Here is a 27209-nt window from a genome sequence, read left to right as displayed (position 1 = left end):
GCCCAGTCATTCAGTGGTGTTTGTCTGGACCCCAGGTCATGGCTGAATCCCAGGCTTTGAACTTGCGGACAGGCTGGCCAAACAGGCTACACAGAAACTGCTTCTGGAGATGGGCATCTCTGATTCTGACTTACACCCCAGGGTTCTAAGGCTTTGGGAGACAGAATGGCATAACAGTATGCACAACAAACTGCATGTCATTAAGGAGACTACGAATGTGGGGAAGTCTTCCATGCAGGCCTCTCGCAGGGAATCAGTTGTCCTCTGCCCACTCCGCATTGGCCACGCTTGGGTGACCCACAGTTACCTCCTGCGACATGAAGACCCACCTCAGTATTGGTGCGGCACCCAGTTAACAGTGGCCCATGTTCTGGTGCACTGTCCCACTTTGACTGCCCTGCGACAAAATCTTCGGTTACCAGACTCGTTGCCGCTGACAGTGCCTCATCGGCTGTTTTAGTTTTACGTTTTATTTGAGAGGGTGGGTTTTAACATTTGATCTAAGTTTTAGCGCATGTTCTTTGTCCATCTGTGTTCTCTACCCTAGTGCTTTTAAGTTGGAGGTTTTAATGTGTTGCAGAGTGGCTGGCTTCTCCTTTTTATTCTCATGGTCAGCTAGCCATGGTCATCTGCTTTGTTGTTTTACGCTCTTCATCCCATTTCTTGTGTTTCTGTGATTTTCTTGACCCCCTTTTATCCATTTACACGTTTGTTGCCCTTCATCATTTTTGTGATTTTTTTTCCGTTCATTCTGCTTTGTGTTGTCAGTTTCGTTTGTTCATTTTCACACTTGTGACATTGTTTTATTCGGAACAAGGGACTGATGACCTCGTAGTTTGGTCCCTACCCCCCCTCTTTTAATCCAACCAACCAGCTAACAAACTGGGGTGCACATACCTTCTGGTGCTCACAAAGGCAAGCAATAAACACATTTGTAATTCTTCTTTTCACCATTTAAAACTGATAATTAGATTGCTGTGCATTAAACTGTTCTAGGTGCAATTAACATCTGAAGCTTCGTTGGGAGTACAATACTGAGCAAGCATAGGAGTTCTCTCAGGGGTATATGAAGAAGAAAGCAACATTGACACATTTTTGTTACTGTTTGTGTTATGTTTTACTGAAAAGATATGATATCCATAAATAAAATTAAAATGTGAGATGGCACCTTGTCGCACACGCTCCACGTCAGCGTCCTGCAGGATCGCAGCCTGCACGAGGTGGCACAGTGGCCAGTCACTGCTATCGCAGGTGCCGCCAGTGTTGCACTTGCACTGGCTTTCATGCTCCTCCTCACGCCAGTTGTGACCCTGCCCTTGGCAGCTGCAGGAGGAGGCTGCAGTGTTGGTGCCATATGCCCTCCCCAACAACCCTACGGAAAAAGGTGAAGGAGTATGTCAGTAAAAATCTCTCAAAACCATAGACTGAGAGAAAAGATTCATATAAGAGCAGAATCCTACAGAAACTTGTTCCAGTCGGTTGTCTCACCTTGAGTGAAACCACTCAAACTCTGTGAATGAGTGAAAACATTCATATAGCTGACAACAGAAAAAACCAACTGACTAAAAAAACAATCAATGGACCAGTTGATTGTTAAGAACTTTCGGTTGTCCCATCACTAACAGAATGCCACCTGTAAGCATTTCTGAAAGTTCTCCATCAAGTAATAGTGTCTGTCTATTTAGATATTCAACTAGCTGTTACCTGGGGCTTCATTTGCGCATCTGTAGTATTGTTATGATGAATAAGTATTGGAGAAGCAGAGCTCGCAATGTGTGCTGCCCCTGCACTGCCCATTGCACATAGTCAGGTGTTATGTTTAACATCTTTCTGCGGCTGTGGCATCACCGCCCCAATACAGATGCATTGATTTCAATGCAACTCTTTTATTTATTTGAAGATTACTTTAATCAGACTTGTCATGACACGTTTGATGAAAGTTTGTTCAGCCATCTAAAGGTGACCTGCTATATAGGACAAAGAGTTTGCCAGCAGCAAAATGCTACGTAATCAGTGCATGGTACACAATTTGATGTCATACTAAAATATAGATCTCAAAAATATCTATGATAAAGTCTGCAAGAGCACAGTTATGTTTCTTTTTTATGTTTCACTTACAATCATCAGGTTTGTCTTTTGGATTCACTGTGCCATGTGTACTCAAAAGGCAAAAATGGTGATTATGGGTGAACCATAAAAGATAAGCATGTGCTCTTCTGGACTTTTGTGTAAATATTTTTGAAATCTACAATTTAATACCTTCAAATTTGACATAGTTTTTATTGCTTACACAACATATTCCAAAAGAGCACATTGCCAACAAAATTCTTGTTTCCTTGATTCACTGTTACCAACTATTATCACCTGTGCCTTCTGATTTAATTTTTTTTAAGTATCTTATGTTCATCCTCAGGTTTCATGCTCTCACTATATCAGACTTCACCAAACCTGATTTAATGGTTCAGCCATGAAAAGATAATAGTTACTTTCAAATTCATAATATTGGCATCTTATGGGTTAATCACTGTGCCTTTCAACATGAAGTGAAGTGCTATGTGATGACTGAAATATGCTGGTTCATGATAAAAATGCCAAACAGGACACAAGGTACTTATTTGCTAACAACGCGAAATGTCAAGGCGCATAGAACAACAATGATAGGCCTGCAGATTGTAAGAACCTTGATGACGATCAAAAATTGAAATGTGTAGCTTCAAATAAATGTGGCGACAATACTGTAAGAACTATGACTGACTAGTGGCTGCACCCTACCTCTTGACTCACTGAAATGTCAGTCAGAAAGTTATTTAAATTAAAGTAAAGCTTCGGAATGCTCTGTGTCGACTGTTTTGACACAGTAACCTTCAATGATTCCTGGTATTTTCTGCAGATTACCTGTTTTCTTGTCAGATTGAGGGGAGTTTTTATCTTTTCAGAACTAGGGATGTCACCAAATAGTATGATGCAGATGGTACAATTTCTTGCAACTCTCAGGGCTTTTAGAGCCAAGACTTCATCACATGTATAAGTTTATTGAGCTAAGCTTAATTGTAAATACTTTTTGCTACATCTGCGTCAACATACATACTCTGCAAGTCACCACATGATGCATGGCAGAGGGTACATTGCACCACTACTAGTCATTCTCTTTCGTGTTTCACTTGCAAATGGAGCAAGGCAAAAACAACTGTCTATATGCTTCCATATCAGCCCTAACTTGTCTTGTCTTGTCTTGTTTTGTCTTTGGGTTGAGAATCATTCTTCAAGCAGTCGCATACTCCGGTTCTCTAAATTTTTTCAATAGTTTCTTGTGTGTGCTACCCTGCAGCACCCACAAGTTGTATGAAATGCATACTGTTGTAAATAATCCACCAGACCCCCCTTGTTTAATATTTTGTTTTTTGTTACATGTTCAAATGCGGTGCCATCTCAAGTGGTACCTAGATACAGCCAAACTATTATCAGCATACATATCTACAAAGATACGTATAAATGTACAATTTTTGGTTATATTATTATTTGTACTTATGTTACAAGATCTTAAATGTTGTTTTTCAAATATAATCTACCTTTGTTTTGTAATACTTGTGCATGGTTTTTACAATATCAATTTATGAATCAGAAATGTGGTTTGTTATTAAATTTATATCTTTGATGAAAATTGATTTACATCGTATGTAAAATTTAGGATTACCTTTTTTAAAACAAAAATATCTGTGACAACAGTGCTGTCAACAAACAGTCACAGATTGCTGCTCATCCTATCTGTCAGATCGTTTATGTACATAGAGAACAAGAGTGATTCTGTCACACATCCCTGGAACACTTCTCATGATACTTTTGTTTCTGGTGGTGGGCATTTGTTGTCTAGGATATCATAGTGGGTTCTGTTACTTAAAAAGTATTCAAGCCACTCACATATCTAAGAGTATGTTCCTATGCATGGATCTTTGTTGACAGTTTGTAGTTGGGCAGGCAAATACTTTCCAGAAATATAGAAATATAAAATCTACCTGATGTCTTATGTTCAATTGACAGTCCATTGTAGATTTTTTTGTCATTTATTGGTTCTTTCACCTCTGTACGTAATTTATATATGTGGAAAATGTTGAGTTGCAATATGGTTCAGAGTCCACGCTGAACTGTAAGTCCACCTATAATTTCCTGGGTAGGTCAGGTTAAAAGTGAATGAATGTAAGGACAAACCTATCTCCAATAGAACCATGTATAGTGAAGCACTGTGGTTCTCAAACCAACATTTTTAGTTTATACTGTATTATTGCAAGTCTAATTCCTGAATCACAGTAATCTAAACATTCTTTTTATGCCTGTATACTGCTCAACACATCTTCCATATGTTGCATGTGTTTTTTCCTTACACTATTCTTTTTATTCAATTCTGTTATTTCCATAACACTGTAAGTGTTGATTTATGTGTTGTGTTTGTCGTCATAGCTGTGTACAAGATTTTTATTCCATAAGAGATTGTGCGAATTGTGTTTATTTTAACTGACAGGTTGGTGTAGATCTTCCTCTCGAGCCCATCATAATCTGCCAATCACAGTGCAGACTGTCTCTGCAACACCTGAAGCTGGTGGAAACAAGACGCTTGGAAGAAGTCCTTGCAAAGACTCCTGATCTAACCCGTCTGGAGCTGATCGCTCCTCTCTGCAGCTTAACACCCCTCTCGACTCTACCGTACCTTACTGACCTGCGCCTCGATCTGTCACCCCTGCCTCCACAACCGAACAACGCAGTGGAGGCTGTGAGGACAGCGAATGCAGGGCGGCTGCAGCACCTCACACTGGCCGGCTGCACTGCAGTTGACCTGCCTGCCTTGATGTCTGAGTGTCCACAGCTGCACTCACTCCATCTGATGCATTGCAGTTTCGCAGTCCCTGAACATAACCAGGAATGGTGAGTACTATAAACTCTCTGCAAGTTGTTTCAGAAAGGGTGACCTTATTTTAATCAAGTCACATTTATTAATGGAAAAATGCTACAAGACACAGACAAATTTCACAATGCACACAAACCTTAAAAAAGAAAATTCTTGTTATGCAAGTACAGTGACTCTGTGTGCCCTTTATAAAAATTTCTAAGTTGTGGCTCAATGGGCATTCCAGAAAGACATGCATGTTTACAGAATGGATATGGCCTGTAGCCTAGAGGAGCACAAGTAGATGCCATTGCTTCAGTTGTAAGTAAAGTGGAGGTTGCTCAACACAGAGGCTTTTAAGTCCTTCAACAAGTGTGAATCAGTGATTTGTCTAGCTTCTTCCCCCCCACCCAACCCCCCCCCACCCCCACCCCCACCCCCCACCTCCCTCCCTTCAGTTGTCAAAAACGATTCATCGTTGAACCAGTTGGTAATAATTCAGATATCAAATCCATAGGATTATGGCTGCAAAGCAATGTAAAATGGAATAAGCACATAGAATGTCTAAGTGCAAAACAGGTCATGAAATTCCACATTCTCTGCTCACTAAAATCCTACTGTAGTCAGAAAACATTAAAGAAATCATATCATACCTGCAGTCATTTTCACCATAAGTATGGAGTCCTATTTTGGGGAAACTCTAAAGCCATTATCGGCACTGGCAAACGGCAAAAAATGGGCCTTTAGAATCATGTTTGGATGAAAATGTAGAGACTCGTGTGAAGCACTGTTCAACATCTCTGGTATTCCTCCTTTACCATGTATCTACTTTACGGAAACTCTTATATTCTTTAAAATGAATGTGATAGGTAAAAACATTAGCCTGCAATAAAACTGTGATATTCACAATCTCTTTACCAGAAAAAAGATAAAAATTGAAATATGATCCAAATCAAAATATCAACTCATCCATGGGCCACATTGCCTCTGTAACCGTCCATAGTTTTAACTGGTACAGGATTTTGTGCACAAACAGACCTCTCTATTATGTCCCATAAATATTTGATGGAATTCATGTTGAGTGATCTGGGTGGCCAAATCATTCACTCAAATTGTCCAGAATGTGCTTCAAAGCAATTGCAACCAGTTGTGGTCAGGCAACATGGTCCATTGTTGTTTGGGAACATGAAGTCCACAAATGGCTGCAAATTGTCTCCAAGCAGCCAAATAGAACCATTTCCAGTCAATGATTATTGCAGTTGGATCAGAGGACCCCGTCCATTCCATGTGAACACAACCCACGTCATTATGGAGCTACCACCACCAGCATGCACAGTGCCTAGTTGACAATCTGGGTCCATTGCTTCCTGGGATCTGCACCTCACTTGAAGCCTACCATCAGCTTATAACAACTGAAATCAGGACTCATCTGAACAGGGTACAGTTTTCCAGTCATCTAGGGTCCAACCAACATGGTCACGAGTTTAGGTGAGGCACTGCAAGAGATGTTGTGCTGTTAGCAAAGGAACTTGCGTTGTTTGTCCGCTTCCATAGCTCATTGATGCCAAATTTTGTGAATTTCCTAATGGATACGTTTGCTGTATGTTCCACATTGATTTCTGGGGTTATTTCATGCAGTGTTGCTTGTTTGTTAGCCCTGGCAACTCTATACAAACACTGTTGCTGTTGGTCATTAAATGAAGGCTGTCAGCCACTGCATTGTCCGAGGTGAGAGGTAATGCCTGAAATTTGGTAATTTCAGCACACTCTTGATACTGTGGATGGCAGAATAAGGAATTCCCTAACAATTTCCGAAATGGAATGTCCCATGTGTCTGGCTCCAACTACCATTCTGCATTCAAAGGCTGTTAATTCCCGTTGTGCGGTCATAATCACGTTGAAAACCTTTTCATATGAATCACCTCAGTACAATTGACAGCTCCACCAATACACTTTCCTCTGTATACTTTGTGTAGGTGATACTACCTCCATCCGTATATGTGCATATCACTATCCCATGACTTTTTGTCACATTATTGTACAACTAAATTTAAAAACAGCCTTCACTAATAATTTTATCTTTTGATATAAGCTACTACACAATGAAAGACCATTCACCTCAACTACTGTAGCTCCATATATGAATGTAAGACGACCTGCTGTATGAATGACAAATTGTCGAAAAACCATTACGTTATAGTAGGGTAAATATGATAGTGGACTAGCAGTGGAGTTTTTGTGGGACTGACAGATAAGATTATCCCTTCCCTTGCTGCGACTAATGGATTACAATTTTCTGTTTTCCCAGAGTCACTTCAGAGAAATGTCAGGACTATTTTTTTTTAAATTAAGGCTATGAATTTTGAAATTCCCGTAGTGGCTTTCAGAAACAGTGAAGCAACCATTGCCTTGTGAGATTATTTATTGTTTTCTGTAGTATTGCCTTTTCAGGATAGCAATGCCTATCTTCCCTGGAGAGAGGAAAATCCAGGAATTGAGTTTGACTTTTATGCTGAGGGGTCGAAGACATACAATCTCCTTAGCTCTACATGTGCAACGTTTCTTGCATTATCATTCATAAAAATCACCTACAAACAGACCTCAAGTTCAAACAAGCAGATGGCAGTGCAAATTCACCAGCAGAAATTCATGACCCCAAACCAACTCTACAGTCATTGAAGTTCCAATAATCAGTAAAGTTTCAGCATCTTATAAAACACCAACCTGATATTCTGTAGTGTCCGTCACCTCCTCAGTAGCAAATCTGTTTGTTGTCTCGAAGCTGAAAATCTTATTCAGTATTTGATGAAGTTAGCTCAAAAGAAAATTTACTCGGCACCACAATTTAGGTTGCACTTTTTGCTAGCCTCAAAGATATATTGTTTGGGGCCAGTTTTCCTCCTTTGTGAAATTATTAGAGCTTACAATCAGGTTGGGGTTCAAAAATAAGTAAAAGCCCAATGGTGGAATTACTCATATGAATTGCAAAGTTATGAATACACAAATTTTGAAGCACTATCCAATAATCAGTGGTAGTTCTAACAAACCATCAAGCCAAGTAATCAGATGTGGCACAAAACACTATCCATATTTAGACAAAACATCACATACCATGTTGTAGTATTCTTTCAGAATAAAGTACGCTAAAATAACTCACTTTGCTCACTCATTAATTAAAGCCACACAACAATAACTCACTCACATTACAGTGATAGCTCAAATCTCGATGTCTATTATGCAGTCGCATACTCGCCGGGCACCGCAAATTTGCAATAGAACGGCATTATAACACTACACACGAAGAACTTAATGACTTAGTTGGGGCTGATAGATCAAACAAGTTGGCGGAATTAAGAAGACGTAGTGTTATGCAGCGAGACGGACCAAACGTGAGTACCCCTTACAAATCTTTGTGTCTCTGATGTTTGTATTCGTACATATTTGTCGTTAGAATTCGAATTTAGAGTTCACTCATTTTTTGTTTCCTTTTTTTTAGCCTGCAACCGAACCTGTCTTTAAGAGCAAGCTACCAAATAGCGCTCAAAATTGCAAGAGCGAATAAGCATGATATTTTTGGTGTAATGCAGTTTCAAACCCAGCGTTGTTAATTTTCTGTATGTGTACCAACAGCCAACAAAGATTCAGTATTGCTCAGCATGATGTGTTGTACAGAGCTTAATATTATCAAATGTCGCAATATGAAACTAAGCCACATGCTAGCAGAGAGGTATTCTTTACGCAAATGCACTGTCGCATGCGGCGTGTTCGTAGTTCTGCGCATGCACGTGCGGTCAGCTGGTGTGGTAGTGGGGGACGAGGATGTCAGAAGGGAGCGATCCACACGTGTGTGAAAGCTTGGCACACATGCATGCACCCGTGCCACGTTCTTAGCCATCCCTGGATTAGACTGATAACAGTAAAGTACCATCCTCTGTATTGAGGCAGCTAACAGGCATTTGCTATCCATTACCAACTACTTGTGGTCTGGCATATACAGTTTTATGTGACTACACAGCAGTATTGCATACCATTATATACAATGCAGTGGAGTGAATGTTCATAAGCTGAGTATGAGCAATGAGTCCACTTGGGATTTGCATTAAGCAGGGCCTAGTGGCACTTTTCATCTTAGGTGTTAAGCAGGCCAAGAATTATTTTAGATTTATGGAGATGCAGAGGTACTTTCTTGGAGAGATATTTTTTTAACCCTGTGGTTTATAGCATTTTATCTGAGAACAGCAAGTACATTCTAGTTTGCACTGCTGAGTATACCTAAGGAATCGCATTTGATGGTCTTAGTATTCCCTGAATACATTCTTATGATTTGCTTATGTAATTAATTCATGGTATTCAGTGCTATAAGAGCTCTTACAAGTGCCATTGCAGGTAAGGTGTAGCCGAGCTGCCAAGTCATGTATTTGCTCCAATGTCCTGAGCCTTTCAGGCCATCCATTACATGTACACAGCAGCTACTGAGGCCAGATGGTTGATTACTCCCTTCTTCACATACAGCCAGGAGGAACATATGCCACTCTAATGAGAATTTGGGGAACTGAAATTGCAAGTGAAGCAGATAAGGTTGTCTGTCAGGGAAATGTTGCGGCATATGGTGCTCTCCTTATGAGTGCATTCTCGTCACTGTTGAGGCTCAGGATCATGCCTGAGGGAGAAAGAGTGGCTAGGATTGAAGAACAACAAGCTGTTACCAGTGAAGTCAATGATTTTGGTGGTAGTGTTCCTCCTACTGGCCAACTGAGTCAGCTAAAGCAGTTTTAAAGTGCTTGTGGATAGGGCACTGTCATACATTACACACATTCCTCCTTTGGCAACAGAACCCGTCAGTGTGCAGGCCTTATGGGGTAGATGCATGTATGCTGTGCTTTTACAGCATGTATTTTATAACATAACAAGAGGCCAACATGTGATTTAAAGGATGACCTATTGATGAATAGAACCCATTACTTTGTCCTGGGTGTTCATCAGGAACAGAGGTGCATTCTCGGTACAAAGATGATATTGGGAATTCCCAAGAGAAGTGTGCTAGCATCATTCCTGGCCTTCATGTAGATAAATGATCTGTAAAATATGATGAACAATAATCTGAGACTATTTGCTAGTAATGCTGTTGAGTATGGGATGACACTTATGTATGGTATAAGTGTTGTCATTTTAGTGGCTGTAGTGGGAGTCAGGATAATGTGCACAGAATTTCTATTTACTGCTATGAATATAAATTTGTTTTAATTGTGGATAGGTGTATGTTAATGCAGATGGGCAGGAAAAACATTCCCATAAATTTTGAATTTATGGTATGTTGCTTGACTCAGCCAAAATATCAAGGTGTAACATTGTAAACAACGTGAAATGGAATCTTCACATAAGGTGTGTCATAGGAAAGACAAATGACTGGCTACTGTTTACTGGGAGAGTTCTGGGAAAGTGTAGAGCACCTATAAAGGTGACTGCATACGGAAAACTTGTGTGATACTGGCAATTGCTTCAGTGTTTGGGAACCCTGATAGGGCAGGTTAAAGAAAGATATTGAAGCAATTCAGAGGCATGTTGTTAGATTTGATTACTGTTGGTTCGAGCAAGACAGGAGTGTACCAGAAATGCTCCAGAGCATAGATGCAAATCCTTGGGGAAAAGAAAAATGATGATCTTTTTGCGAAATGGTGTTGAGGAAATTTAGAAAACTAGCTCTGAATGATTCTACAACTTTTATTGTTCATCTTGTGTAATGACACAGGAACTAAGATGACACTACATAACTCTTCAGCTAAAATGCTTTTATAGTCGCTTTCATTTCTCTCTTCCCACTTTCCACCTTTTCTTACCATTCACACCCCCCTCATACTCCCCGAACTGGCTGCACCTGTTGGTTCATTGTTAAACAACTTTGACAATTAGTCATATAAAAAATATCTATTATCTGTTATATTCCAAGACAACATACTAATATATACAGTAATCCTTTACGAACCCACACAGATTGTTTATTAATTCACATACATTTTGTAACATCCGTTATTAATTTTCGTGCTTAATGTCACCTATAACTAAAGTAGCCAGTGATATTATTTGTCCTGTAAAATATTTAAGTATAATTTTAAAAAATATCTGCATCTGCAGCCATACAGCATACCACTGTAAAGTGTGGCAAAGAGTACCTTTCACTGTACCAGTCAGTAGGGCCTCTTCCTGTTCCATTCACATATGGAGCATGGGAATAATAGTTTTAAACACCACAGTGGGTGGTGTAGTCTAATCTTGGCCTTGTGACCTCTACAGGAGCAATATGTGAGGAACTGTATATTCCCAGAGTCATCATTTAAAACTGGTTCTTGAAACTTTGCAGGTAGACTTTCTCAAAATAGTTTGTGTCTGTCTTCAAGTGTGTGCACTTCAGTTACGTCAGCATCTCTGTGACAGTCTCCCACAGTTCAAACAATGCATGACCATTCATGCTGCCAACCTCCATACATATTCAATATCCCGTTACTCCCGTTTGTTATGGGTCCTACACGCTTGAGTAAATTTCTAGAATGGATTGCACAAGTTTTTGTCAGTAACCTCATTTATACATTTAGTGTATTTCCCTAGTATTCTACTAGTGAACTGAAAACTGGCACCTGCTTTACTTGCAATTGAGCCAAAGTGATTGTCCCATTTCATATCCCTTCAAATTGTTGTCGGTGCCTAATATGCAACTTGTTTATACTGTATATTTGAACAACTAAAACATCCATTAAATTTCTTATGTTTTTTGAAACTTTTAATGTCCTGTTTTAAAATTGTGTATGCACATAGAGAGGTAACTTGCATGAGGAAAATTGTTTATTATGGTGCGACATGAAACAGTAAGCATTAGTCTGCCACTGTTTTGCTAATTACAATCAAAGACATACTTTAATCTCTCATAGATAAGCATTTATGGTGTTTTGACATCACAGTGAAGGTCCTTTGACAGCCAACTGAGGCCCTGAAGTTGAAGCTATGTTTCAAAATGTACATTGTTGAATGAAATATGCTACTAAAAAGACTATAGACGGACTTTTGTTATTAAATTTTTCATCCATTTCATTGTCTCTGTTTTGCTAAAAGTAGCCACTGTGGTTACCGTGAAACAAATGCAGTTGTTTTCAGACAGTTCCTTAATTGTGTTGAAATGCACAGTGTTGCATATCACCTTCACAAATGATTCACAGAAACCATTAAAACCTATTCATATAATAATCCAAGGAAGAAATGACAGTGTCTTATTGTTTGTTGCCAGGATACCATCAGTGGTGCAGATGCCCAACCTACAGGAGCTCACGCTGTCCACTCTACAGCAGGTGCAGGTGTGGTTCATACTGGAACACCTGCTGCCGGCAGCACGGATGAGCTTGCGCCACCTTACAGTTGACACAGTCATGGTTCCATGCGTAGGGTCACACCGACTTGGTAACCTATTACTGGCTGCTCCCCTGCCTGCTATTGAGACACTTGCACTTCGTGGAAAGATCTTGCTGACTGCTAGCACACTTCGCCACTTTGCCAATACAAACCCAAGTCTCAGATCATTGGGACGTGTAGAGTTTTGGGATCGAGTCACCAGTGAAGATTTGCGTTATCTGCGAGAAGACCTTTGTGGTGCTAATAAGCGTCTGACTATTTTATAGCTGTAAGAGCTGTAATTTCAGAAACAAATTGTTTATTTTTTTAAACAGCACTCTTTCTTGTTGGCATATATTTAATATCAATAAATTTCTGGTGACTAGATGGTTTTACGTGTGTTGGAATGTGCCAGTTTTGGGTGGAGAGTGAGGGGAGGGTTGATTGTTACCAAAAAACATGCGACTGGATTAGCTACAAAGCTTGCAAATTTTATTGTGTCATTGCATTTTATTTATGTACTGAATGGTGGTTGTCATTATTTTTTTACAAGTTTATCATAGGAGAAATGTGTCTTGTGTATTACAACAGTGAGTAGTACTGACCTTTTGTGTCATTCAGACATGAAGAAGAAAAAAGCAAATGTGAATAAATAAAATACCATGAAATAATTGACTATGATATTGGAATTGTGATCACTACTGAACTTCCTTGCTTTATACAAAATATCTGTTATCAATGAGTGTTTAGGAGGATACATCCACATCATGTTGGAGAAGAAGTAAGAAGAATTTATTTGTTGAGGTGCTCTATGTTACGTCTTAGGTAAAAAGAAGATTCAGTATTAAATATGTGCATTATGTGCTGATAAGCTCTAACTAACTATTTAACTAACAAACAACAACAAAATCTATCAATTGATCATGGTGCATGCTTTCACCAGTACAACAGTGGAAGGAAGTGCTCCTCACTACAATTTGATAGGCAGTTCTATTGATCTGTGTTGTGTATGATAGTTCTATTGATCCAGCATATGCCATACAGGAAGACTCACCAATATATGATGTTTTTAATAAATGGCTACCTGTGTTTTATTTGGTGACACGAAGGCAGTCCACAGATTTCCCGAGGGCTTGTCATCAGTTTTATTTGATGAAAACAAATGTTGTGATAGTAATTTCTTAACCTGTTAAGGCAGATGTTTTAATCTCTAGTAAAGTAACTGACCTATTTTTCCTGAAACAATCAGTCAGTCCCATTTGTTTGGAGTATTTTATCATAGTCTGTTATTTGTTTTTCTTTTACAATACACACACACACACACACACACACACACACACACACACATCACATTAAGAAAAGTAAATCCATCTGATGGAGGTTTAAACCTTTGAAACATGCCGTGGAGATTAATAAACTGTGACTGGTAACAGTAGACTTGTTATTTCATTCACACTGTGGACAGAGGTCCGTACAGTCTTGTTCTGAATGGAAGTAGCATTCCGGTCAACGGAAAACGATGACATCAGGGCACGAGGTAGTTTTGCTGGGTAGTCTCCCATCACTAACAGCCGCATACATGGTGACAGATGGCGCAGATGGCACAAAGAAGATGCCTACCATACTCCCTGTGGTGGAGGGCCATAGGAATAATAGGCACAGGACAATCACAAATTGATAACGGCTCGATGGCTTAATGTGAATCGTTCTGTTGTTTCTTGGATGCTGCGACAGGTCATGCAGACCAAAACTGTATTTGGAAGACTGGAGCACGGTCGATCATGTGTGATATCAGAAAGAGAGGACCTTTATTTGGCTGTAAGGGCACGATGGTACCACCTTACTACTGCACAGCAACTGGCATCTGACCTCGCAGCATCCGATGGACACGTTGTATTGAGACAAACAGTGTACAGAAGGTTTTGGCAGATTGGCCTTTATTGTCAGAGACCTGCCGTATGTGTACCTGTGGCGCGTCTTCCCACAAGGGAACGTCTAGAGTGGAGTCATCAACATGCCGCTTGGATGATCGAACAGTGGGTCAATCTTCTTTCCACAGATGAGTCCCAATATAGTCTAGAGAGTGATTTTTGACAGATTAACCTATGAAGGTAACGGGGAACATGACTTTGGGACACAAACATTGTGGAAAGAGAGCAATATTGAGTGGATTCGTAATGGTGTGGGCAGGCAGGGATTATGTTGACCACTTGAACACCTCTTCATGAAATGGTACAGGTGAATCAGCAAGGTTTAGCCGATGTCAGGTATCGTGACAAGATCTTGAGTCCTCATGTGCGGTTGTTGTAAGGTGCTGTGGGAGCAGACTTCGTATTGATGGATGATAATTCTCAACCTCATAAAGCACAGGTGGTTGATGTTTTCTTGGAAATGGAAGATATTGCACACACAGCGTGGCCCACTCACTCTCTCAATTTGAATCCCATACAGCACACCTGAGATGCACTAGGGAGATGGGCTGGCTGCATCACATAAACATCCACCAACCACGCTCCAAGATTTGGGAGGAGAAGAATGGGTGTTATTGACTCAGTGTGAGATTGATGACATCATTCACAATGTATCCCATCATTGTGAGGCCTGTATTGCTGCCAGAGTTGGTCAAACCCCATACTGAGCATAGTAACCAGTTATCGGAATGTGTGTGCAAATCCGTCAAGTTGAAAAAAATGAAGAGTAGTTTTGTCTACCGTGATCCATATTGCAGTTAATTATGTTCTATATTTTTTACATTGTTTCTACTTTACTGTCACCTGTTCACATTGTTTTGTAGCAAAATAAACACAAACCTGCAAAATTTCCATTTGTTGCTCTAATTTTGGACACCAGTGTATTTATCTCAGTCCCCCAACAGCCATATAATTTTTCATACTAGATATTATACACATTTAATTCATAAAAGTTTTAAATTGTTAAATGTGAGACCTTTAACAGAAGCAAAATAAAAGAGCAATAAATATTTTATAACTGTGTATGCACTAATGACCTTGGCATCATTTCACCATTAACACCTTTGCATGTTTTTAAAGGGTATGTGACTTCTTTAATGAGCTGATGCTTTCTTTTATTGAAACTGGTAGTAAATAAAAATTTTATTCATCTTAAAATACGTATTAAAATACAAAACAGCAACAAGTGAACAAATCTTAAAAATGTTTTACATTAAGTAATTAATAATTCCCTTGGCTAATGAACATGCCATGGTTAATAAATTAACAACGAACAAACAACTCACACCAGAACATAAAACACAGTGACAAACAATAAATGAGAATGCAGAATTCTTACTTTATACAAATGTAACTGCACCAGTCATTTTTAGAAAAGGTATATTACATGCTATACTAAATAAAGCTTAACAACATTCAGTTTTTATTCTGTGAGTACAACAGATGTGAGAATATTAAAATAAAAAGTATAAATTACCCATATGTTGTAATATATATGGCTAATGGCATTCATACATGTAACATCTGACCGGATGTATATTGTTAGTCATGATACTGGTGTATCCTTCATATTGTGGATGAGGGTACAGTGTATTATTTCATTAGAAAATTGTTGCGTGAGTGATTATTTGAAACAATGTTGCTATATATTATTTTCATTTAGTATCAGACATGTTTGTTATGCAGGAAGCAAGAGAGGAACTCTTGCTGTTTAAATGAAAACATATTTTTTTTGTAATAAACTGAAAGCTGCTATGTTACTGGAAGGAACTGCATTTTTCGGATAGAAACTGTGTGCCAATTATAACATTGTTCCTTAAATTAGAAGGGAAACACCAGAATTTGTGTGCTGTTTTAGTACGATAAACTTGCTAACCATGTTGAAGTTTAAGATTCTACTGTAGCCATTTGACACATTGCTCCAGTTTTTTAATATAAAATACCAAAGATGACTGGAATGAAATATGTATGTTGACTTCAAAATTTTCTTTAATACACTTGAATTTCATTACTGGTGATGTAACGTACATTAACAACAACAAAAGCCACAAAACAATAAATTTTTGGCTTTTATACATCTTATAACAATTTGTATATTAAAAATAATGTTAACTATGTGTAAAATTTAAAAAATTAAAACCTTAACTGCACATTTAGTTTTTTCTTGTACCAGAAATCTGGTTTGCACAGAGCAATTAAAATATATTTAATAAAATATAAAACTTTGGAATTTGTTAATAAAACTGTGTAAAACATTACGCCATACCTTTGCTGAACATTTAAAATACATTTAATTTAAAAAGTAAATAATGCTTAAAATTTTGCAGAAACATGTTCTGATAAAAATTAAAATTTGTTTTCGTACTAAAATGCACAGAATATTAAATGTTACTGAGTGATAGTTGCAATGAGAAAAGTGTCCTCAAAAGATATTAACTTTCTCTACACCTCACTCAATGTGAAAGACAAGAAAAATAGCTACTGAAATGAGTTTATGAGTTGCTGTTGACTTGAGCAAGCTCTTTGCATAACACTAAGCTTCTGATGTACTTAAAATAATGAGAAATTAATAAATAAAAATGCATTATATTTAGTGTGAAAATGCAGTTGTGTTAATAATGAAAATAAAAAAAAAATATATGAGCTAAAAATTATTCGAAGTTAGTAACAAGTTTTGAGTATTATAATAAATTTTCAACTTAAACCATAGGTAATACATGAAAACCTGTATACCTATCCTCACTTAGAACAGCTGCATTATTACAAACTATTAATGCAGTTTAAATGTAGTAACACCTTTGTTGTCAGAATACTGTCTGTCAGCCACATTTTTCACACCATAGTGTATATTTATTCATCTTAACTACACCTGCCATAGCATGCTTCTTTTCTTTTTTGACAACTCAACCCCTGTACAAAATAATTTGATATCTGTTCATCACATAAATCTTATATTTTCTGTTATGTGCTCACGACTAGAAAACAGGCCTTTAGCCAAGCAATTGTTTTAAACATAACTACATTGTCTTTCTTTCATTACATTAACCTATAGTTGAGTGTCTCTGAGTAACTATGAGAATGAAAGTGACCACTTGCTAGGTGTACTGGAATATTAGAACACTTTTAGAGACACTTTTTCTGAAGTAATACAGCATAGACTAGCTACTGATCATTTCCATCTATTGTTTGGAGCATGATGTGTTGCTCTGCTGCACGTAATTCATCCACTCCCACATCTCCATTATCAATGGGGTGATAACCATGGTTTATACCATGATCCTCCATTACAGGCTGCAGACCAAAGTCACTGAAGTTTGCCTCCTGTTGTCTTCCCACATCAAGCATCCATTCCTGGTTCACACTTGGCTCTGGTGACAGCTCAGTCTGAAAAATTGGAGATGTAAACCATTTCAGTATATAATGTGGTTCATAAATCTGTTTCTGACTCTGTGACAAAATTGGTGATACTAATATTTTACCTTTGTTCTCTACATGAGACATAGCTGGATGTTTGATACAAGAAATGCAATGATATGAAGAAATATGTTTTAATTCAGGGTGGTAAGTAAAAGCCAAAGCATTCTAACTTCCTACTAAAATAATGCCCACGTGTGTTTTACAGTGGGTATTATTACTACCAGCTTACAAAGAGCAGCTTTGTGAACTTAAAGATTACAGATTCTTATCAAAATAATGTCAAAAGCATCTGATCATATCTGCCTAGGAAACATAGCATTTGCACAACTGTGACTAACCACAGCACAGATCCACAGAAATTCTGAATGGTTTCAGAGGAATTTTGGACTACTAATTATACAGTAACATGCTTTACTTCCATCAGTAAAGGTGGAAGTCAGCCCTAGATACTCTGGTATTAAACAGACCACTGATACATCATGTCTGGGCAGGTTGTATGTTGATCCAGAAGAGCTACAAACAGACCAGACCTTATTGACAGTGTCAGTATAGAGCCAGGGTAATTGATCAAGTTGTCATCATACCAATGATGGTTACTAAAGTTAATAAATGAAGAAAGCTAGGAGAGTATTCTTGCTAAAAAAGAGCAGATGGGCATAGAGAAATTATGGGCAAAGTTTAAACCGATTGTGAAAGTATGTACCGGGTAAATAGATTAAGGAGAGAAAAGCCTCAGCATAGTTTAACATAAAAGTTGTAAAATGCTGAGGGAGCAGATGCTGTTGCACTCTTGGTTCAAGAAAGGATGCACAAAAGATAGACAAAAGTTAGTAGAAATTCGTGCATCTGTAAAAATGTTGATGTGCGAAGTATACAACTACTTTCACTGTTATATCTTAGCAAAAACTCTAGTCCTACAGAAATTGCTAACCAGGTCAAAGGCTTCTATCTAGTCACCCAGTGGCCAGCCTGGTGTGGAATTTTGCATTTAAGAAGTCATACACGCAGGAGGAATATACAAACAGACCACTGTTTTACGGTCATACAAACTCCCATACGGAGTTGGTACTGGTCCCTTACATAGCTTGCATTTATTGCAAATCTCTCACCCAATGCAAAGTCTCAAATTACTGGTAAGAAGCAGATGTGAGTCCTGTAGATAAGACTGGCAAAAGAATTAACTCCCAAAACTACAGATCAGTATAGTTAACATCAGTTTGCTGCAGAATTCTTGATCATATTCTGAGCTCGAGTACAATATATTTCCTCAAGACAGAAAAGCTTCTGTCCACAAATCAGCATGGATTTAGAAAGCATGGTTCGTGTGTGAAACTCATTTTTACAACATCCACAGAACCATGAGTGAAGGGCAACATCTGACAGGCACGGTGAAAAGTAATCTGAGGCTGTTTGCTGATGATGATATGGTGCATGGCAGTATGTCATCTTTGAGTGGCTGTAGGAGGGTACAAGATGACTTAAGACAGTTTTTCTATTTCATGTGATAAATGGCAGCTGGCTCTAAATGTAAAAAAAATTAGGCTAATGCAGATGAGTAGGGAAAAAATCGAATAATATTCTAATACAGCATTAGTAGTGTGCTGCTTGACTGTCACATGAATTAAATATCTAGGAGTAATGTTGCAAAGCAATATGAAGGGGGATAAGTGCATAAGGACGGTAGTAGGGATGGTAAATATTTGGATTATCGGGAGAATTTTAGGAAAGTGTAGCTCATGTACAAAGGAGACTGCACATAGAATATTAGCACATCCCCCTCATTAGTATTGCTCGAGGGTTTGTGATCTGCACCACGTCAGATTAAAGGAAGACATCAAAGCAATTCAAAGGCTTGCTGCCAGATTTGTTGTGACAGGTTCAATCAACACACAAGTATTATGGAGATACTTCATGAACTCAAATTGGGATCCTTGGAAGGAAGACGATGTTTTTTTTCCTGAAACGCTATTGAGAGAATTTAAAGAACCGGCATTTGAAGCTGACTGCAGAACAATTCTATTGCTGCCAACATGCATTTTGTGCAAGGAACACAAAGATAAGAGAAATTAGGTCTCATACCATGGCATACAGACAGTTGTTTTTCCACCGCTCAGTTTGTGTGTGGCACAAGAAAGAAAATGACTAATAGTGATGCAGGGTACCCTCCATCATGTGTCATACGGTGGCTCTTGGACTACATACGTAGATGTAGATAAAGAGATGGAAATTTGTCCTTGTTCACAAAGAGCATGTGTCAACAGCACTAGGAGTATGAACTTGAGCTTACTTATATTGCAAGATAAATTTGTCCCATGGGAAGCAGCTTGATACCTAAAATTCCCCCGATAGTCCTTGGCCATTATTTAGTACAAAAGAGGAATAATAGGCCCAACAGAACACAGTGAAACTGCAGCACACACTACAACAGGGCAGTTCCTTGTTTAAGGTTAGGGAGTAAATCTTCACCTGTACTCTGCAAACCATTGTGAAGTGCGAGGCAGTGTGTATGTCCCTTTGTACCAGTTATTACAGCTTATTCAAATTTCATTCACATAGGAAGTGCAGAGAAGAATGAGTGCTTAAATACTTGTGTGCACTCTGTAATTAGTCTAAAGTTTTCTCAATGATTCCTGTGTGAGAGATACATATGTGATTACAGTACATTCTTATATTCATTACTTAGTTCTAGACACTTTCTACATAGGCTTTCACAGGATATGTTGCAGATGGATATGCCATTTCAGAATTTTTAGCTCCTTTGTGTCACTGTTCCATGGATCAAATAGACCTTTGACCATTCATGCTGCCCTTATTTATATCTGTTCAGTACCTCATGGTTGTCCTGTTTGGTACAGGTCCCACACACTTGAGCAATGTTCTCGTGTCTTGTTTGCAATCTCCTTAGTGGACTGATTGCATTCCCCAGTATTCTACCTGTGAACCAAAGCCTGCCCCCTGCTTTACCTATAAGTGAAACTGTATGATCTTAGAATTTCATACTATTTGTATGAGTTGGTTGCTCCTGTCTGTGACTCACTGGTATTGTAGTCATTTAGTCATTTTTCATTCTTTTTTCATTTTGTGAAGTGCACTACTGTTCATTTGTGAACATTTAAGGCAAGTTACCAATCTAACAACTTTAAAACCTTATCAAGATATAAGAGAATATTTGCGCAGCTTTTTCCAGACAGTACTTCATTATTGAGAAGTGATTTGTCTATGAAAAGTCTGAGGCTACTCTTAATACTGCCTGCAAGGGCATTAATATGCAACATAAACAGCAAGGCCCCAACAAATTTCCATGAGGCATGCCTGAGGTTACTTTACATTTGTCGATGATACTCCATCCTAGATAACATGCTTTTCTTCACCACCAAGAACTCCTCATTACAGTCACAAATCTCCTTTGTTACTCTGCATGATTGTACTTCCAAAATTGAACACATGTGGTACTGAGTCTAATGCTCCTTGGAAGTCAAGAAACACCGGATTTATCTGGCTGCCTTGATCTTCTCCTGCCTTCTTGTACACGGATGTGATCTGTGCTTTCTTCCAACTACTATGCGCAGTGTTAAATACCAGTGAAGTTAATTTAAGTGTGTTAGTATGAGTTTTGTAACATATTAAGTTATTTATTCAACCAGCCATTTATCATTGCAACATTGGCTGATATACACTGAAGTTAAGCCTCAATATACAAATGAAGACAAAGAAATACCATCAAATTTTCATCCAATTTCATTTTTGCCAGCATTGCAAAAATTTTAAAAAAGGTAATATACAGGCAGCCACTTGACATTTAGACTACAAATAATAATGGAAATTCCAGTATCAAAAGACAACAACATGGAAAAAATAAGACTGCTGCTCACCACATACATGAGATGCTGAACTGCAAACAAGCACAACGAGAAAGAATACTATAAGTATGTAAACTTTCAGACAAAGTCCTTACTCAGCTGTAGAACTCTCACGCATACACAACAACTCACACACATAGCTGCTGTCTTTGGGCACTAAGGCTTGACTGTACACACAGATAGTAGCCATGTGTGAGTAAGCAGTGAAGCAGGCAAGCTGTTTGGATAATCCCTTCCAGCACAAGTTTCTCTGAACAATGCAGATGGGAATTGTTTCTCCAGCATATCTTGCAATCCCCGTGGCCTAAACCTCTGTTATCCTGTTCCCACTGCCTCACCTTGCCTTTTCCCTTCTCTCTTCTGCCCACACCACTCCTACCCCATCAAGATCATGCCCTATCTTCTCCCACCACTCTTCCTACCCCCCCCCTCTTTCCCCCACCACTCTTCCCTCCCCTCTTCACCACAACCTTCCTCTCCTTCCCCCCCTCCCTTCCCCCCTCTCCCTTATCCTGTATCTCTTTTTGCCTTATCTTCTGTATTCTTTCGTCTTATTGTATGGCCATGTAGCCATTTGTCCGAAGACCTGCCTCTTTCCCACTACACCCTCTTTGTACCCTCCCCTACTGTCTTCCAACTTCCATCATCTCAGGCAACTGCTTTCAATAAACAATTATTAAGAATCAATCTTGCAGTGGCCACAGGTGTGTGCGTTTGGCTGTCTGTGTGGTTGTATGTGTCAATGTGTGAACTTTTGCTAGGAAAGGGGCAAGAGCTTAAAAGCTAGTGTGAATGCTGTTTCCTGTTATGTTTGTGTGCTCCATGCATTGGTGCACTATAGATGAACACCTGTCTTTCCCATATTTTTCATATTGCTACATCCAGGAATTTTCATTATGTTATAAATAAAGTACCTCTTTTTCAAACCGGAAATTCATTTTGTGGAATAAATAGTAGAAATGAGAATAATCTACATAAAGTTTTAAGGAATCAGAATTTTTATTTAGACTGGTCACTCACTTTGGTCCACAAAGGTGTCCATTCTTATGAGACTAAGATTTAAAGATGGACAACTCTTAGAAATCCAGTGATGAATTTCTTAGTAGAACCAGTTGCTTTCTGTATGAAAAGTGACTACATTAGCTTAAGAATGATCTTGGAATCTCTGTGTATGTATACATTTACATGTTTATGGTAATTTTTGGTATTGCCTCTTAAATGAAAATACGTGTCAGATTTTTTTTACTTATTCCACATTCATGAGGACCATTTCAATTAGGATCCATTGAAGGAACATTAGCATAACTCTTTTTTTAGGATTCCATACCTCATTCAGTAAAAATGGAACCCTTATAGGATCACTTTGTTGTTCACCTGTCTGCCTGTCTGTGAAGACCCCCTTTTCTCTGTATGTATCAAGTTTATGTCAGATACTGAGGGTTACAGTCACTTGGCAGTGTGAAAAATTTAAGCTTCTAAGTCAATGCAATCAAAAGATATGACCATTTGTGTCACATATTTTGATACTCACAAATTCACTCCACAAAACCCATAGAGTCCTTCCCGTTAACCTACAATCACGAAATTTTGGCATGAAATAAGATTTCACATTTCAATCAAAAGAAAAGATCCAAAAATTGTTAATTTGTAATAATATCACATAAAAATATTTTTTGCCATTTTTGTTCATTTATTAGGAATGAGTGAATTTATGAACTTCAAATTTATGTCAAATACTAAGGTCTTTGCTCCCTTGGTGGTGAAAACAAATAAAGCTTCTAAGTCAACGCAGTCAAAAGATGCAGTCATTTACATCACATATTTTGATACTCGCAAACTCACTCATCAAAAACTGGAGATTCATTATCTGTATACACTACTGGCCATTAAAATTGCTACACTACGAAGATGAGACGTGCTACAGACGCGAAATTTAACCGACAGTAAGAAGATGCTGTGATATGCAAATAATTAGCTTTTCAGAGCATTCACACAAGGTTGGCGCCGGTGGCGACACCTACAACATGCTGACATGAGGAAACTTTTCAACCGATTTCTCATACACAAATAGCAGTTGAACGACGTTGCCTGGTGAAACGTAGTGATGCCTCGTGTAAGGAGGAGAAATGCATACCATCGCGTTTCCGACTTTGATAAAGGTCGGATTGTAGCCTATTGCGATTGCAGTTTATCGTATCGCGACGTTGCTGCTCGTGTTGGTCGAGATCCAATGACTGTTAGCAGAATATGGAATCGGTGGGTTCAGGAGGGTAATGCGGAACGCCGTGCTGGATCCCAACGGCCTCGTATCACCACTAGCAGTCGAAATGACAGGCATCTCATCCACATGGCTGTAACGGATGGTGCAGCCACGTCTCGATCCCTGAGTCAACAGATGGGGACGTTTGCCAGACAACAACCATCTGCACGAACAGTTCGACGACATTTGCAGCAGCATGGACTATCAGCTTGGAGACCATGGAGACTATGTCTGCGGCTACCCTTGACGCTGCATCACAGAGAGGAGTGCCTGTGATGGTGTACTCAACGACGAACATGGTGCACGAATGGCAAAATGTCATTTTTTCGGATGAATCCAGGTTCTGTTTACAGCATCATGATGGTCACATCCGTGTTTGGTGACATCACTGTGAATGCACATTGGAAGCATGTATTTGTCATCGCCATACTGGCGTATCACCCAGCGTGATGGAATGGGGTGCCATTGGTTGCACGTCTCGGTCGCCTCTTGTTCGCATTGATGGCACTTTGAACAGTGGACATTACATTTCAGATGTGTTAAGACCCGTGGCTCTACCCTTCATTCAATCCCTGTGAAACCCTACATTTCAGCAGGATAATGCATGACCACATGTTGCAGGTCCTGTACGGGCCTTTCTGGATACAGAAAATGTTCGACTGCTCCCCTGACCAGCACATTCTCCAGATCTCTCACCAATTGGGAACGTCTGGTCAATGGTGGCCGAGCAACTGGCTCGTCTCAATACGCCAGTCACTACTCTTGATGAACTGTGGTATCGTGTTGAAGCTGCATGGGCAGCTGTACCTGTACACGCTATCCAAGCTCTGTTTGACTCAATGCCCAGGCGTATCAAGGCCGTTATTATGGCCAGAGGTGGTTGTTCTGGGTACTGATTTCTCAGGATCTATGCACCCAAATTGCATGAAAATGTAATCACATGTCATTTCTAGTATAATATATTTGTCCAATGAATACCCGTTTATCATCTGCATTTCTTCCTGGTGTAGCAATTTTAATGGCCAGTAGTGTACATAATTAAGTCTGTACAGAATCCTCAGAGCAAGCGTCCTACTCACACTTGTCCGGTTATTTATAAATACATATTATGTATTCTTGTTTTATGATGTGTTCTGTTTCCTTGAGGATCTCTTTACTATGGATCTATGAAACATAGGTATATCTAATCTAATTAACTTTTCATAATTTTCTAACTGCATCCTTTGTAGAGCAAAATATCTATTTTGATTTTAGATGCATTACCTCAGAAGATTTATTCCAGGCATTATTAAGTGATATTATGCTAGCAATACCATCTGCAGTTCAACACAGTGAGGCAAATTCCTAAGTGCAAAGAAGACAAACTGACGTTTTTGTTTTACTTATCCACGAGTTGTTGCCACATCAGTGGGGTGTCCACCTGGATGTGTAAGAATTGTACACATAGTTTCATTTAGTGTATGTATATTGGTCTATATATCTGGTACCTATATTTTATTTTATTTGCCTATAACTGCATTTTTTAAGATTACGAAATAAGGAGCTTATTTTTCTATAGGCTCTGTCTGATATGGGTAGGTTTGGGCACTTGACAATTTACTTGTATTATAAGCACGATTCACACGTTACTCTCTGTTTGACGATCTGTGATATTATAGACTCTCATTGCAAAGACTCCTTTAAATAATGTGTAATACATATATGTCACTTGCAATGTCAGGATTAGCTTTTATAAACTTGTTTTCTACATCAACAGTAATAATGAGACAAGAGCAACATCAACATTACACATTCTGCAGTGATTAACAATGCAAGGTTGTTGGCGTGGCATATCACATACCTTGATGTCACGGGGAGTGAGTGGTGCGAGCACCACCTGCTTGTGGCCTGCATGAGGCAGCAAGCGACACACTACTGATGCACCTGTTGGTGTTCGCAGCAGAGCCAATCCTGCTCCTCGCTTGTTTGGTGATGACACTGATGCCCCTGTAGCTGACACTGCTGCCGTTGAGGGTGAAGATGGGACTGGTTGCATTTGGTTATTCCCTGGATGCAGCACCTGTACCAGAGCATGCTTAATTCATGATCAAGGTTTTCAAAGAAAAAAGTACAGTACTTACTGTCTTATCAGTGTTGGGGACATCACATATTGCATGAAGTGGAGCTGCTGCATTACTGTCCATAAAAATCTAGGCAGCTCACAGAAGTCAATATTGTCTCTTCTTATAAGAGACTTCATTGAACACAATTCTTTCTACAGTAGAGGAAATTGAATAAAAGAAGACCTCCTGTACAGAAAAATGGGGATATATGAGCATCTTATGCAGAAAATACTAAATGAAGTTTTTTCATAATTGACAGCATTGCATCTGTTCTTCCGTCTGAATGAAATTCTGAAATTCACTAGATGTCAGCTGCAGCAATGTTGGGCTAGAAAAATGAGCCCAAAATAACTGTGTCAATTCCAGTCATGTAATGTGCATAATTAATGTCATGACAGAACTGAGAAATTATTTTCTTGACTCCATTAGGATGGCCAATAAAACTCTGGTAACTGACCAAGCTTGAAACAATGAGCAGTAATCAGTGTAACGGAATGACACATCCACCATCAAAGACAAAATTCTAAACCTCTACTTTGTGAAGAAGAATCATGGCAATTGGGTTTTAAGGCTTCAATTAATTTCCACCCCAAGGACACAGTGTTAATGCTGATGTGTATTGTGAGGTAATAAATTACGAATGGTCTCTTGGACCTTTGCAGTCTGTTGGATAGGACATTTTGACATATGCAATGCACAGTCTTCTAATTCTCACTAAAAAGCCTTTCATTGTTTCAAAATGCAGGATGTTTATTATTGAATTTATGCTACTTGAGCCAGTGTACATAGAAAACTATTTACCACATGGGCACTCAACTTTACAGGACTGTTGTTCAGACTGTGCACTGCAGAATTTGTGTTTTTAGCAGTGTTTAGTGTCATCACTTGCTATTAGATGACAAAAGTAGCACGGAGATGTATGGTTGAAACACAAGCACTGATGTGCTACACAGTTGCAGAAGGTCAACTTGGGCCTGGAAAAGGTGAGCAGCACTTTAATCATAAAGCTCTTTTATCAAAACATCTATGAGTATTAACATATTAAAGGAATACAGAGAGGTCCTCTTTCCACACTAGAGTTGAAGAACATGAGTCAAAAGTTCAAATTAACTGGCGATTTGGGAACTGCTCCTTGGTAAGGCTGACGGCCAATTGCACCACAAATTTTAGAAGTTACTGTTACCATAGATGAGAATGCTGGACACAATGTGTGATCTTTACACAGAGCACAAGCTCTGTGATGACAGTTGAAAATTCCATGATCCACTGTTTGAAAAGTGCTGCAAACAATTGTGAAATGGTATCTGTACAAACATCACATTACTTACCAATTTTTGCCGCAAG

General features: G+C 38.9%; 1 protein-coding gene across 2 annotated transcripts in view; it reads left to right on the top strand.

Moving 5' to 3' along the window:
- LOC126203706 (uncharacterized) overlaps window positions 1-15203 on the top strand; it is a 66894-nt gene extending 51691 nt beyond the window's left edge. Inside the window, exons 5-6 of one of the 2 annotated variants that reach the window (XM_049938075.1) lie at window positions 4517-4917; window positions 12156-15203. In XM_049938075.1, the coding sequence (XP_049794032.1) occupies window positions 4517-4917; window positions 12156-12543 (789 nt within the window). In that variant the 3' untranslated portion in view covers window positions 12544-15203. The remainder of the gene's footprint in view (window positions 1-4516; window positions 4918-12155) is intronic. The other variant, XM_049938076.1, reaches the window with a different exon arrangement.
- Window positions 15204-27209: the final 12006 nt, after the last annotated feature.

Source organism: Schistocerca nitens, chromosome 9 (assembly GCF_023898315.1).
Source record: "Schistocerca nitens isolate TAMUIC-IGC-003100 chromosome 9, iqSchNite1.1, whole genome shotgun sequence".
Taxonomy (NCBI): Eukaryota; Metazoa; Arthropoda; class Insecta; order Orthoptera; family Acrididae; genus Schistocerca; species Schistocerca nitens.
The sequence above is the reverse complement of the archived record's forward strand: the minus strand, read 5'-3'. Positions and strand labels throughout refer to the sequence as shown.